Below are 16,486 nucleotides of genomic sequence, written 5' to 3'. Positions count from 1 at the left end.
CTTTGCTCTTAGTGTGCGTGTGTGTGTCTAAAGAAATAAAATAAAAACCAAATAATCAATAGGTATAAATTGTATGTATGATATGACTGCCAAACAATATCGATATCAAACTCTTTGTCTACATATGTGTGTATGTATGTGTATACTTGCAAACGAAATATCAAAACTCAAATATTTTTTAACCAAATACTTGATGTAAATTATTTTAATCTTAAGCATAAGAATTTGGAAGTCACTCAAATTTCAAATATTGTTGCAGAGGAGCTAAACGAGGATAAGAATTATCATTTGGAAATCTACAAGTATGCCAAAAACCTTCAAAGAAAGTAAATTTAAATAATTTTCCAAGTCAACAATTTGGGTAAACACACATTCTATTGCATACTTCAAGGGTTGCCATTTCAGAGCCCTAGAGTTAAGATTGTCTGATTGTGAGTTTTTAGAAAGGATTTGGTCTCCCTTGGAAATATAGTTGCGTAATAGCCTCTGCAAGGATATTTAAAAACAAACCCAATTTGTAAAATAATAATTGTACATTGTAAAAACATAAATTCTTGAATTGATTTATGCTTTACATTTGTTGTTTTTGATTTTATTTTGCCAAGCCACTGCTAAATGATGTCAATCGAAATGGTCTAGGTTAGTTTTATTTCAAGTCTATATAAGTCTAAATTGTGAATTAAGTTAACAATAAGTTATTTTTATTACCCCCAAACACCACCACAGCCGCCACTGCTAACCACAGAACCATTGAAATTCACTTCACTTTTGCCTTTCATCAAGTTTTTTTTTTTTTTATTTTCTTCTCAACACTTTCATTTCCTTCTATTTTGTATATTGACTTTCCTGGAAAAATTTAAAAAAACAGATGAAAATCTATTTGAAAACGAAAGAAAATGCTTACCACACATGCGAGAATCTCTCAAACAAAAGTACCTACATATACTTATAAATACTTATACATTATAGTTTAATTATATACAGAAATCAAATGAAACAAATACTTATGAACAGGTCTAACTGTAAGTACAAACTAAGAGAAACAAAAAAGGAAAACATTCACCATTGCCATAACAAAAATTCATATTCATTTGCATTCAGTTTGAGACAGTTCTGATAGCAATCGAACTTCAATGAAATTGTCATTTGCCATAAATAAAATGCCAATTATTTGTTAATTTATTAATGTTTACATCCACTTGGCCATAATTAAAAGTGTTTTTAAACAATTTGTTTTAAAGTTTATTTAGTTTTTTGTTTGTTTTTTTCGTTTATTTTCTAAAAGCCACAAATAGTTAGGGGTTCATATGGATAATTCATGACATCATAAGGAATATTATAGGAAATTTTTTGTATTCAACTTTTGTTTGTTCGATTTTTAACAACTTATAAACAATTATTATTTAGCTTTTATTTACATGCGCATTGAATTATTGCTAAATTTAATAAATAGAAATTTTCCTAAGCATGTCTTTTAGACTTCAGCATGGTTTTTCTTCAAACTGAGGTAATAAGTTATTAATTCAAAAGTTAAATCTGCTGAAATATGACTGCTAAAATCTATACATCAAAGTATAAGGATCGGTTTTTGAATCTTCCATCTTTATACGCCTTCAGCAGGTATTGTGACTTCATAGAGAACTTTTCCAAAGACTTTTCACATGTTTTTGAAAATCAGTTATCGTTTACAATTTGATATCTTTTATCCAAACATGAAGATAGTTATAAGTACATAGTCAATCTGCTTCTGCACGTCCAATGTTATAGTATAGTAAGTTTTTATTCAAATCCTTCTAACTGAGTGTAATTTCAGCTCTTCAGCCATTGCAAAGGCTTTCCTAGTAAATGATTATTTAGGTGAATTGAGATTAGCCATTTATTAAGCATTGCAAAACGATGACTCATTTAAGGATATAGATCTACGTTAATTCTTATTTTTTTAAAGGCAAGAAGAGAGAATTTATTTTCGTTGAAATACAAGCTAGGCATAGGTATATAAATTGAATACACACAAATTGATGGCATGCCTTTTATGGGAAGTTTTAAGGTATTTGTTAAGCTCTTTAACGAAATATGTTCTTAGCTATTTTCAAACTAAATGTTCTATTCACATTTCTATTATTATGTATGTGTATGTATATGTAGGTATGTATCCTTTGGCTTTGGTTTGCTTTTGCCTGCTGTTCGCTCGTTTGCTCGCTTTTCTTCTAATTTTTCGTTTTTTACTTGTTTTGCCTGCCTGTTGCCTGTTGTCCTGTTCTTCACTTTTTGCTTAGTCATGCGAATTCTATATAAAAAATTTCTATGTTGTACATGTTTATTTTCTATTTTCGTCACGTTGTGCATTTATTGCTTGTGATTTTCGTATGCAAGACGTTCAATGCATCTGATAATGATGCTGGTGATTGAGATGAAGAATGAAGCTTTTTGTTGCATGCTGCATTTTGTTGCATTTTGGAGCAAATATGAAATATTTATTAGCCATGATAATAACAATAAACCAAACAATGAGAAAAACAAGAAATATATGAAAATCAAAATAAATTGCTCAGCATTTTTTCACTAGCAGAGAAGCTAAAATGACAAATTGTCCTTAATACATAACTATCAATATATTTATATATATATAACTACTATATATACATTACAATATATACAAGTATATAAGCATTTATATAATTGCAACTCAAAACAAAACTCAAATATATACTTCGCCTCGCCATGCCACGCCTTGCTCGCTCTTTTCATACCTCAAACAACAATCTCTAGAGCCCTTCCAACAAAAACCAAAAAACAAAACAAAACAAAAAACCCATCAAAAACGTACGAAAATAAATCAAAATCCAAATTCAAAAAGCCCCTTGAAAACAAAATCTCAATAATAAAACAAAAACAAAATCGCTGAAAAGAAATTCCTCCTTTAATTTGGCAAAGCGAAATTTGCATCGTAGTTGAAATTGAATTGAGAGAGAAAAAAAAAAACCAAAAAGAAAAATCTATCATTGAAGAGAGCTTGTTAACTTCGTCTACTAATGAGAATTTTCATTTTTCCAACTCAACCCACCACTCGACTCTCTCCACCCACCACCTTGCCCATATCGTCAACAATCCGCAGGAGTACAGCGTACAGTTAACCTTCCGTGAGCAGTGGACGGATGAACGTCTCAAATTCGATGACATACAGGGTGAGTCAGTCAGTCGGTAGAGAATGGAAAACCGAAAAGCCGAAATTGAAAAGAGAAAAATATAATGAAGAAAAAGCAAAACCGACACTTGAAAGGAAAATTTTAATTTGTTTTCATTTTGTTTTGTGTGTTCGCCTTTTTTCACAGGTCGCCTAAAATATCTTACATTGACGGAGGCAAATCGCGTCTGGATGCCCGATTTGTTCTTCTCGAACGAGAAGGAGGGCCATTTCCATAATATCATCATGCCCAATGTGTATATACGAATTTTTCCAAATGGTTCAGTGCTATATAGTATACGTATATCCCTGACATTGGCATGTCCAATGAATCTGAAACTTTATCCACTGGATAGACAAATCTGTTCACTACGCATGGCGAGTTGTGAGTTGCCCCCGCATTGGCGAGCCCAAAAAAGTATGCTATAAAATTTTGCTCTCAACTCTATCAACCTCATTTAGATGGCTGGACGACCAACGATTTGGTTTTCCTTTGGAAAGAAGGCGACCCAGTTCAAGTTGTTAAGAACTTACACCTACCTCGCTTTACACTGGAGAAGTTTTTGACTGATTACTGTAACAGTAAAACCAACACGGGTACGTTTGCTTTGTCTAATCATATGAATTTAATTACTACATACATACATACAAAGTTCCTAATCAATTATTTATTATAAATGTTTGCATATTCACTTCAAATTTCTACATTTTGCTTTGAGATAAACGATTTACGTTTCGCTTTTGAATATTGCATGCGTTGAATACAATATTAAATAGTAAATGTTGGTGTCATCTTGAAAATAAGTTTAAACAAAACCATAAGCACTTCATACTCAAACACACACAATCTTTCACACACCCACACACACTCATACACATCATAAAACGATGCCGTTTACACATGCGCCATTTCAATGAGCATATCGCTTGGGTTCTTCCCAGCCCGTTATCAATATTCCGAATCGCATAAGAACCAAGTTTTTACGATACAATTCATGTGCACACACACAGGCATATTTACACACACACACACAAAGACACTTACACCTGCACACACCGACACATCGTTTAGCTTGCCAGGTTTTTATGAGCACTTTCAAATTTGCGCGCGCTTTTTAAGTAAATGTTTACCTTGGTTGGCTAGAGAACTATTCCATTGACTCGAAACTCAATGGCAAACGACGATAAACGACAATGGCAACTACGAAAACGGAAAATGAAAATGAAAGAAAATGGGCAAAAGCCGTACGGAAAGTAAATTAATCGAGGAAATTGTCTGCGACGTTGTTTAAACTTGCACAAAGACATTGCACAATGTCGATAAACATCATAATGACGATGGCAACGATGTTGATGTTGATGTTCACGATGATAATGATGATGATGATGGTGGTCGTATTGGTGTATGAACGACGAAGCACCAAGAAAGCAAACAACGAGTGCAAAGGATTTTTCCACAAGTTGGCAAATTGTGTGTCAGCATATTAAGAATAGTTTACCATAGATAAAACAAACAGAGAGCATTTGATTTTGTTTACTTAAGACTTTTCAGGCTTTTAGTTTCTTTTTTCTTATTTTTAATTACAAGTGCAAGTGCAAAACTTTAAAGATCTGTTAGATCCAACGATTGCGGCTTTCAAACTTGAATCTATATTCCCATAAGGATATCTAAAGCCCATCGACGTCTTGAATGCTACCAATGTGGGACAACGATAAAACTTGACCTAGCCATTGCAAGGACACTAATTTCTACCCAAGTCATTCCTCCAAACAATCTCATTATCTAATTTATGCATTTCCTCTGTTGAGTTACTCGATGTTGACATCGGAAATATCCGATCTTAAATCTTTTACCAATTCATCCTTTAGTCCAGATTACAGTTCTTTATAGCATTAAATTTCTTTATTCCAAAAATAAACCTATTAGAAAAAAGAAAAGAAACATTTTCAAGATGTTCAGACTCATTTAACCTTTCATTCAATCTCATCATTCTCTAGCCATCGTAGCATGAGCCTTAAAAATCATTTTCCCCCCAAATTAGTTAATTTCTATTCAATCGCATATTTACCTTATTATTCGATACATACATAAAACTTTAGAACTTGCGGTAGTTGTTGCAAACAAAAAATAAAATAAGAACTTAGCTCACTTAAAGTTTTATTAATTTAATCTCTAATAAATCTTCCTATGAGAACTTTTCGTATGAAATACATACATATGAGAATTTGAGGGGTTGCATAAAGTCAAATGCGAGAATGCAATTCCAGCCAGAGCGTCCCAACAGATTCAAAGAGGAGTCAGCATTTTGATTGATGATGATGACGACGATGACGATGATGATGATGATGATGATGATGATCGTCATACAAATGCTGATGCCGTTGATGGCTCCCGTGGGCAAATAAGTGTGGAGCCATGGCCGCAGTGTGAAATCTGCCAGATGCCAAATGGAAAGCCAGGGAAATAAACCACAAGCAGCCCAGTTCAAATACAAATACAAATACAAATACAGCTACAGCTACAGATACAGATACAAATGCGAATGAAAACTCAAAAAAGAGTAAATTTAATGAGAACAAAATAAAAGGAAAAGCGAAAAGAGGGGAAAATGGAAATCAAAATAAACCCCACGAACAAATAAAATGAAACATGAAAAATATGAGAATGTAAAATCATAAACAACTTTGTCTTGAAGAGTATGGAACGCTTTGCCAACAAATTAACGGAAATGAAGCCCAAACCCAAAACAAGAGACAAGCAAAAAAGGGGCGTGGCCCCAAGCTCACATATGCCCCTAGAGGCTGGGAGTGTGGGTGTGGCATGGGGGCGTGTTTATGGCGGAAATAAGCAAAAACAGCAACAAGCAAAGAACACACAAAAGTCGACGAACTTCATTTCCGTTAAGATTTTTGTTGCCAAAAAAAAAAAAAAAGAAAAAAAAACAATTTACATACACCCAAAAAAACGAAAGAAAAAAATTACAAAACAAAAATTGAATTGATGTTAATACTTTTTGCCTATGATGCGATTTCGTTTTACACTTTATTTTATAATTTTTTAACTCTCTGAGTGTCTCCCTTTCCCCTGCCCTGCCGCGACATTTTTGTTTAATCAGTCACATTTAGAGATACTGCGGAATGATCCAACAGAACTTAAGGATTCCTCTAAAAACTATTCCCACATGAAAATTAGATTTTCAACAAGTTACTTCTATTGCTTTCACTTCATTGTCATGGAATACAATGGCAAATCCTCTTAACTGCATATCAAAGAATTTTCACTCTCAGTTGGGGATTTCTCACTCTGTTGATCTTAATTGCAAAACATTGAACAATACCGGACAATGAAACATCCCTCTGGGCCCACTATTGACATCCAATCATTCGTGGTAATTAGAAACTGCCAAAGAATGGCCAAAGACTCTAATCTCAGAATGCCATATTTCTTCTGCAAGCTTTTCCTTCTTGCAGTTTGTTACTGTCAAGTCGTGGAAATTCCGCACTAACTCTAAATTGGACTTACCTCTAAAACCTGTAAATACAATTTGTGCCTTACCTCCCACCCCAACCCCGCCCCTCACCAGAACCAAACCCAGCGTCTTTGTGCATACATATAAATATTTTCTTTTAGTTCATACTTTGTACATATGAAATTTGCAAAAAAAAAAAAAAACAAAATTTTAAAAACTGTTTATAAATGTGATTAAATTTGAATTTTATGTTTTTATTTCTCTTTTCCTTTTTGTGTTCTGGCAAAAATTTCAAAAGCAATTTATATTTTCTATTGGATGGCATTTTGTTTATTTTATCTTGTACAAAATTTAATATTGGATATGTATCTATCTCTCTCGCTGTCTCTCTCTCTCTCACTCTCTGTGTGTGTGTGCGCGTGTACATATATGTATGCATATATGCAGAAAATGCATTAACCGAAAAACAAACAGAAAAAGAAACCAAACAAGAAACTAAACTCCTTCCCAATTACATTTTAAGTTTGACACAATTCTTTATGTACCTTGTATACTCATAGGTGAATACAGTTGCCTCAAAGTCGATCTACTATTCAAGCGAGAATTCTCATATTACTTAATACAAATTTATATACCTTGCTGTATGTTGGTCATTGTATCATGGGTATCCTTCTGGCTGGATCAAGGCGCAGTGCCAGCTCGCGTATCATTGGGTAAGTGCAGAACCAACAGAAACGAATGAAAAATGGGAAATTTGTAATGAACAAATATTGGGGTTCTTTTTTCCATATATACAAATATACATATTGTTTTATTAATTCAATTGCTGCTGCTGTTGCGGGTCCTTTCTTCCTCTCTTTTCCGTTTGTTTTCGGTCATTTCAGGTGTCACCACGCTGCTGACAATGGCTACCCAAACATCGGGCATTAATGCCTCACTGCCACCCGTATCCTATACGAAGGCAATTGACGTCTGGACTGGCGTCTGTTTGACGTTCGTCTTTGGGGCACTGCTCGAATTCGCCCTGGTGAACTATGCCTCCCGTTCAGGTTTGAATAAAGCTAGTAATTGAGATTTGATATGCTTTTTAACAAACTAACTTAAATGTATTAATCGATGGTGTTTATTATCTATTTTTTACTCTAATTTTTTGATCATATATATTTTTCATATATGTATACTTACTTATATATTGTATGTATGTATATGTATATTTTTTCATTTATTTTCTATTTGTTTATTGTTGTTGGTGTCTGTGTGTGTCATAAACGAGAGAAAAAAAAAGAACACAAAGCATAAATTAAATTGTATTATATTAATATGATAAAACAAATGATGATGATGATGAAAATCAATTATGTTTGGCTGCCAAACAAACGCATAAAACAGTACTTAATCGTTACACTCACACAGACACACACTCACACTCCTCACACATACACAGAAATACATCCATACATAAACAGAAACAGAAACAGGCTCGGAGTGGCTCTACCCCACAAAAGGCTTTTTGGTCAACCAATTTAGTCGGTCATTTTTGTAATATACTAACGATTTTTACACAGTAGTCTACGATATAGTATAGATTCTTAAATGTACAATATATATATAATTATTTTGAAAATTCCATTTTTCATTTCATTGATTTTTCTCAATTCGTATTTTCTTTTTTCACTTTTTATATAAAATAAACAAAGAAAAAAAATAGAACAAGAAGACAAATGTGATTTCTTTTTATACTAATCCATTTTTATTTCACTCTCTTATTTCATTCTGCGGCCATTGACATTCATCAAAATCAACACACACACACACACACCCATACAAACCCACACTCACACACACTCGCACAAAAACCCTTTTACATTGAACACAACAAAATGAAACTTAAAACCATGAAAACGCGTTTGAAAAAAAACCAAAAATCAAATTTAACAAATTGGTCTATATACATATTTATATATATTTATCATTTCTGATTTTATTTTCCCTTTTGTGTTTTTTTGCTGTTGTCTTAATTGCCTGTGTATACATATATATGCATATCCATATATATATATCTATACACATATATATGGAACTACAAAAAACCAAAAAACTAACTGCTGTGTGTGATATAAACATAAAACAATTATCATTTCTCTTTCCCTCGAAAAAAAACAACAACCCCTGTCCCCGTCCACTGTCCCACACACCCTCCCTTGATTTTCTTTCACTAATAATATTGATTTTCCTGCTTTTTATTTACTAATCAAACATTTCAAATTATTTAATGTTTCTGTATGTGTGGCTATCTCTCTCTCTCTCTCTTTGTCTCCTCTCTCTCTCTCTCTCTGTCTAACTCACTGTCTATCGCTGTCTAACTGTATAACTGTGTGCTATGCATCTTTACAACAAAATAAACCAACAAACTATTAACACAAAACTGTAAATTACAACAACACAATTTGACAAACAAATTCGCAAAACTTTTGTGGAACAAATAAATTCTTGTCCAACATTTTCCATCACATGCAACAATTTCAAATTATATATATATACATATATAATATATACGGATCGGGCCGCAGACATGCATAAGGAGAACATGAAAAAGAAACGTCGTGATTTGGAGCAGGCCAGCTTAGATGCTGCATCAGATCTGCTCGATACAGATAGCAATGCAACATTCGCAATGGTACTTACCTCTTGATTTACATAATATAAGCCTACATAAGTTTAACTCTACGAATAATAGGGGGATTATCAGACAGGATATAATACAAAAGGCGCAGGTTCTTAAGCCATGTTGTGGAGGTATAATAACTAAATATCGCTTGGTTCTTGAAACTATGAAAGTTAATCAATCTGAAGATTCAGTTTAATCAATTTCAGTTTCTGATTAGTTTCTGATTAGATTAAAGATAATCAATCTTATGTTTAAGCTCTTCTAGTTTCTGATAAGTTTTGTGCCATCCTTAAGTAGCAAAGCTTAACTAATTTAAAAACCTTTTTTCCTCACCAACTTCCGTTTAACATAGTCAAAGCATTTAAATGAGTCTAACATTTTTGGACTTACTTAATTGCTGCATTCCCTTAAATTGAAGATGGATAGAGACTTAGTTAAGAAATTAGGTGCCTCAGAAATAGAGGTGAAACCTCTTTTTGATTCACTATGTTGTCTTCCTTAAAACACCCACTAAGGATTAGGAATTTCCACAATGTGTCCATTCCATTCACATCTTCTGGAGGATGTGCAAATTAGTGTACCCCTAGAGTCCAGTATCTGACCTGATCTGTTAAAGGGGGAGCCCTATCATTTGCGTGATTTCCAATTATGATAATCGATAAGATATATTCTATATAAACTCTACAAGTGTTAGCAGATTCTATTGATGGATGGGGGTTTCTCCAAGTTAGTTGTTAATAAATAATAAAAAAGACAATACAATTTCCTCTGTCAGATGTGGGCCATCAACTTTAATCTATTGGCTTGATTTTTGTTTTGTGTGTTTCTTAATTATTTAAAATATATAACGATAAAATGACTGAAATTGGCAAACGCAAACAAATTGTTATGATAAAACTATTAAAACAACTTTTTCCTTTTTATATTTGCCTCTTCTTATTATCACAACACAACCAAAAACAAAAACACAAAATTCAACAACTTTTTTCAAACGTGCACAAAAACAACAATTAACCAAAAACAAACCACAAATAAACTGCAAAATGAAACTTCCTACCCACCAACCAACCAACCAACCACCCGAACCAACCAACAAAATCAAAATCAACCATCATGAAAACCATCGCTGGCAACCGAACCAAACAAAACCAAACTGAATCGAATCGAACCACTCAACCGGAAATGAATGAAAAATTTGCAACGAAATTAAATCAAATTACGCACATGCCATTGCATTTACCATCAATCCGCAACCATCTCAACCTCAACCTCAACCTGAACCTCAACCATTGTATTCATGTTAACCACCGCTAACGCCACCCATCACCACCACATCACCATTTCATTCTCATCATTTGCATCAACTTCAAATCGAAACTTTCATCTCAAACGGCATCGCAATTTGCACGCGGTGGCATTCTGCAGAAACCGCTGGTCCGTCATCCTGGCGATCCTCTGGCATTGGAGAAGCGATTGCAGTGCGAGGTTCATATGCAGGCACCGAAACGTCCAAACTGCTGCAAAACCTGGCTATCCAAGTTCCCAACAAGGTAATGACGGCTAATCAAACCGAAATCGATTAGTTCAATTGTGTTCAATTTCACTTATTAATAGTTTTTGTAGTTGATGGATTTCCTTTTTGATGTTGTGAATATTACTATAACTATTATCTCTCTGAAAAACTCTTTATAAATCGTTTTGCTAAACCACCAACCACAATTCCTGTGTCATCAGAGAACATCAAATATGACAAATAATGAAAACCAAAAACCAAAAATCAAAATCAAAACCAAAAAACCGATATTGCTGATCCGCTTGCTTGCCGTTTTATATTTTGCTCGCTATAATTTCATTATGAAATGCTTGCCAATGAAATTTATTGATGATTTGCCACGTCAAGTAAAAGAAAACAATTTATATTATTCATTTCAAAAACAATTTGCTTACTAAATTTTGAATTTAAACGCCATTTGGCTAAAGCTTTAATTAATTAATTATTGTGTATTACATTTTCGATTTGTTTGTTTTAAAAATTGTTTCGTTTCTTTTCCTTTGTATTTTGCTCTGTAGATAAAAATTTAAGTTTCCCCATGGATTATTGATATTAACAGACTCTATTAATTAGAGAGGTTAAAGACTTAAAGATTTAAGTTAAGAATTTTCTTCCTTGCGTTTTTTTAAAAAAGAAATGTTGATCTAAAATATAAAAAATATATTTCGAATTTATGCCAAATTTTTCCAAACATTAGAAAACGAATCACATTATATTTCTTAACTGTTTTGTTTACAAAAATTATATAAAAATCATTTTGAATTCATTCATTTTGAAAGTATATAATAATAAACTCAAATTCGTAAACTTGATATCAATAATCCAAGAATTCCTATGTTTAGCTTAATCCTTTAGTAGATCTTACAGTCCTTCTAATGTCGCACATTTCTAATTTTGGCACGTAGCTCTCTTTTGAAAAGTTTTATTTGATTCCTTTTAAAACAAACAAACTGATAAAAACCAAAAAAAGAAAAAAACAAGAATCAAAAAATATTACACAATTAATATTAAACAAAGTAAACTAAAACCAAAAAAAGATACAAATCACAAATCAAAAAGCCAATCTCTAGATGATCAATTAATCTGTTTCGTTCGTGTTGAATATCTATCCAAAGACAATGTTCTAGATCAAAGAGGATTGACGTTATATCCCGCATCACCTTCCCGCTGGTCTTTGCGCTCTTCAATCTGGTCTACTGGAGTACATATCTCTTCAGAGAGGAGGAGGATGAGTAAATGCCGCTTTTTACTACAAAATACTTTAATTTACTTTACCTTTACTTTAATCACTCAATCCAACTGATATCTAATTAGAAAAGCAGCCAGCAGAAAGTTGGCAAAACCTACTAAACATAATATGGATGCAAATCGAATTGTACTAATCAAATTCTTCGACTTTTTTTTCTTATTTCCTTTTCATTATCGTTTACTTGCATTGATTTATCCTTCTTCTATGTACATCTTCTTCTACCACTTCCTTGCTTCGTTCGGTTGTGTTTTGGCTTGGTTGGCTTCATTTTCGAAAAAAAACAAAAAAAAAAACAAAACAAAACGAAAACGAACAAAAAATATATATACCATATAATTTTATTGAATTTTACAATATAAAGGACCTTCTAAAGCGGCTATGTAGAATCCAAAGATGAGATTAAAATCAGAACACAAAGAATAAGAACAAAAGGCAGAAGGCCTCAAGGCTTCAAGGCACTTCCACTAAAACAAAATTAACAAAATTAACAAAAAAAACAAAAAAAATTAAAAAAAAAGGGAAACGTAAACTAACTAACTAACGGAAAGAGAAATAATAATAATAACAACTACAAGAAGAATTCTATTATTAAATGAAATTAACATTAACTATAAGTTAAAATTGATCAAGTATGACTGCATAGTAGTTAAATGTTATTAATTAATTCAATTTCAATTACGAACGCTTTGCAGTTCGATTTGTTCCAACACAATTTTTACTTTATTTGTTACACGTAATTTATAATTATTAAACCCAACAAGCGACAAATTCAAATCAAAACTCGTTTTATTTCAATTAAACACTATTTGGCATTAATTAATTTGTACTTAAACATACACAAACAACAACACAACATTGAGCTAAGTTAGCTGTAATTAATTAACGAAACAAAACAAAAAAAAGTGAAAAGTGTCGTAGCTAAAATTCGACGTTTTGTAAATATGTCATACAATATAAGTTTTAAGCCAAACAAAAACAAAAACATTAGTTTTAACAAAAACCAAAAGGAAAACCAACAATGATTCTAACTGTATAAAGCGTGTAGATAAATTTAAGTTTAGATTATAAACAAATGACAAAAAAAAACCAAGAACAAACGAGACAACTTTAGGCAAATTCAATTATGTTCACACAACAACAACAACAACCACAAATTAAGTAATAAAATTTAATCGAAACAAAAAAAAAAAACGTAAACCTATCAATTCTCAAAACACACAATTCCAAAAACAAAATATCTTTTATTTTTATACATTGTTATTTTAAAAAATAGTAAACATGTATACTTAAAAACTGGTGGGTATTGCAAGTGTTAATTTTGTTAAATAATCTCTCTATTAGAATTGCCACTTTTCACCATTTTCTTTGGATACTTTTTGAACCAAAAAACTTTTCTTTTTTAGCTTGCCTTTTAAACAATTTCAATTAACCAACGTTTACGTTTTTAAGTAGCTTTCAATTATAATAATAATAATGGTATAATCCTTGATTAGCTAGTTAGTTCATTTCCTTAAGTAGAATTATCAATTACATTAAAGCGAACAAAATGAAAAACCATCAACCATTTATAACAGACAATACAAAACTAAAAACAAAAAAATAACAACAAATAATAAAAAACAGAAAAGTCAAAACCAAAACAACAATAGTTTATCAAGTAGTTTATTATATTATTAATGAGAAACGCAACCAAAATATATACTAAAATAATATTAGTTATCTCTTTTTTTTTTTTTGTTAATTATTTAAGTGCCTTTTTGTATGCGAAAATTCTTTAATATATCCTAAAAAAAAAAAAACAAAACAAAATCAGCCACAAACCAAATGAAATCAATTTACAAAATAAAAAACTAAAACAAATATCTTTAGATAATGAATTCTACATAGCATAAAGAAAAACCAAAACAAAAAATAAATATATTTTTTATTCGTAGTTCTCCTAATTCTTCTACTTCACTTTAAGCTTGTTTTGTCTGCTTTCATTTCGTTTTTTTGGTTTGCTTCTTTTCTCTATACATTTCGTTTATTCACTTTTGTTTTCCTAAAACTAAAGGTAAGACAAACAAAAGATTAAACAATAAAATGAAAGATCCATGCTAACATAAATAATATTATATAGAGACACCCAAAAACCTAGCCACTCCCCCCTCCCAAAACTAAGGAAAAAATATGATCATACATAAATAACTGTTGTCATAGCACAAAAATAGAGAAAAATAAACAAATCGAAAATGGAAAACCCATTAATAAGAATAATAAATGTTGTAAAAGTTGTGCCAACAAAACCAATTAAAAACAAGGCGAAAAACAAAAAAAAGAAACGAGAACAAAACAAATATTCTAACTAGTTGTATTGTATATGAAAGCTATTGAACATACAGGGTTTTTAAATGTGAGCAAATAGTAAATGAAGATGATTTAATGATGAGGATGCCTAGTAGCAGAGTGTTGATAAACTGTACTACAAGAATACAATTTAAAAGTAAAAAAGAAAACGAATTTCGGAACTACCGATTGTAATATACAATTGCAGATCTGTTGGAAGCTAACTAAACATCTAAAAGGGATATGGAAAATCCTGCGAAAACTATCTAAAAAACCAAACAAGAATAGGACGGAATGTTTCTGATCATATACGAATCTTTTTCGAATACGTTTTCTGTTTGAAAATACTCATAAATGAGCTCATACCATTGTCAGAAGAAAATAGTAGGTAATCTATTAAAGATTCTTCTTGATGAGTTGGTTAGTACAATAACTTGATTTAATCTCTTGGTTTAGACTCATACACGAAGAGAGAGAGACAGAGAGAGAACAACAATCAGGCTCAAAAGACTGTTATCAAAGTGTTTACTGTTGATCAATCAATTTCTTAGTGGGATCCAAACCAATCTTTTGGCCAGGTTAACTACAAACTTGCTTTATCTAGGATTGATTTTCGGCTCAAAAATGATCTGCCATTGTATTTAAAATAGTGTTGATGAAATGGGTAAATTATTCATTTAATTTGGGGCTTAACAATTAATTGATAATTGTATTTATACATACTTAGGTTGTATGCTGCTTTCAGTTGACGACATTTTTCTCAAATTTGGTCAATTATCATTTCCAGCAGCAGCAGCGGCAGTCCAGTTTTATTTTAAATGTAAATAGTTTCAAATAAAAAAAAAAAAAAAAAAAAAAATAAAAATAAAAATCGAGATATATATGTATGTAAATGTCATTTAACATGTTAAGTGCACAACTTTATAGATGCGTTCTAAAAAAGACTTACAAGTTTTGAATTAAAATCTAAATGATGATCTTAAACAACAAGCAAAGCAAAAGCCAAGAATTTAGTTGATAAGTTTAGAGATTAAGTGAGATACGGCGCAGTGCGAAATGCGTTTTGAATAGACTAGAAAGAGCATTCAACAATACTAAACTACTAAAGCCATTCAAATCACTTAAACTAACTTCACTTCAATTTCAAATCACTCCCCAAGCTCCACTACACTCAAATATTAAAGAAAAAACAAATTAAAACACTTTATCCTGCACAAATTGAGAGAAAATTATGAAGAATAAATTTATATAAATCATAAGCACATATCTTCCACAAAGAAAAAAAAAAAAAAAACATAACCAACTAAACAAAGGTTAAAAAAAAAAAAAAACAGGATTCGGGCTAACGATTCTAGCCAAAATTCGAACAATCAAATCTTCAGAAAACCAAAAACAAATACCTTTTATTTTCTATTGTAAATACAAAAGTGAAGAAAGGCACAAATATAACATGGAAATCGAATCAATAAAACACCGCAAATCACCTTACTTTATAGAAGTTAAGTGAACACACTCAGACACACACAAACACACACACACACACCTACGAAATTACGGCAAACAACATATAAGAATTAGCATACTAAAATTAAGATCATGCGTTTTGAAATAAATATAAAAAAAAAAAAAAAAAAAAACCAACAGAACATAATCTCAGTACACCAAACACAGAATGCAACGCCAAAGTAAAAAACAAAAATTTAAAAATATAAAAAACGACGAATTCCAATCCGGTAACAAAGAACAAACACAATGGAGGTGAGAATGGATGAAAATTAGTAGTATAGTTATACAAAATAGTTGAAATAATTGTTGTCGCCCGAAAAGGAGAAAAAAAACGTAAACCAAATGGAAAATAAATGTGTAAAACCCCAAAAAAAAAAAAAAAAAAAACCTACGAAAAATGTTTGTGAAATGTTTATAAATAAAATGAAACCAAAATACACAAAATGATATTAAATCGAATACCAATTTGACTTTAATCTTGTTTAATTGGAAGGATATCTAGTCCAGAAAGGCTTCAACAAACTGGTAAATT

The 16,486-nt window shown here is 31.5% G+C and overlaps 1 protein-coding gene across 13 annotated transcripts in view; it reads left to right on the top strand.

Annotated features, from left to right (window-relative positions):
• GluClalpha (glycine receptor alpha 1) overlaps nucleotides 1-16,419 on the top strand; it is a 38,909-nt gene extending 22,490 nt beyond the window's left edge. For 2 of the 13 annotated variants that reach the window (XM_068301530.1, XM_068301529.1), the window contains exons 5-13: nucleotides 3,116-3,185; nucleotides 3,333-3,569; nucleotides 3,647-3,781; nucleotides 7,215-7,367; nucleotides 7,539-7,703; nucleotides 9,225-9,331; nucleotides 10,748-10,872; nucleotides 12,002-12,106; nucleotides 12,485-16,419. In XM_068301530.1, coding sequence (XP_068157631.1) covers nucleotides 3,116-3,185; nucleotides 3,333-3,569; nucleotides 3,647-3,781; nucleotides 7,215-7,367; nucleotides 7,539-7,703; nucleotides 9,225-9,331; nucleotides 10,748-10,872; nucleotides 12,002-12,106; nucleotides 12,485-12,494 — 1,107 coding nt within the window. In that variant the 3' untranslated portion in view covers nucleotides 12,495-16,419. Of the gene's footprint in view, nucleotides 1-3,115; nucleotides 3,186-3,332; nucleotides 3,570-3,646; nucleotides 3,782-7,214; nucleotides 7,368-7,538; nucleotides 7,727-9,224; nucleotides 9,332-10,713; nucleotides 10,873-11,989 lie in introns of those variants that run through there. The other 11 variants (XM_068301527.1, XM_068301526.1, XM_068301523.1 and 8 more) reach the window with 9 other exon arrangements.
• Nucleotides 16,420-16,486: the final 67 nt, after the last annotated feature.

This window comes from Drosophila tropicalis, unplaced genomic scaffold, assembly GCF_018151085.1.
Source record: "Drosophila tropicalis isolate 14030-0801.00 unplaced genomic scaffold, ASM1815108v1 contig_878, whole genome shotgun sequence".
NCBI classification, from domain to species: domain Eukaryota; kingdom Metazoa; phylum Arthropoda; class Insecta; order Diptera; family Drosophilidae; genus Drosophila; species Drosophila tropicalis.
Note: the sequence above shows the minus strand (reverse complement) of the source record. Positions and strands in the feature narration are given on the sequence as shown.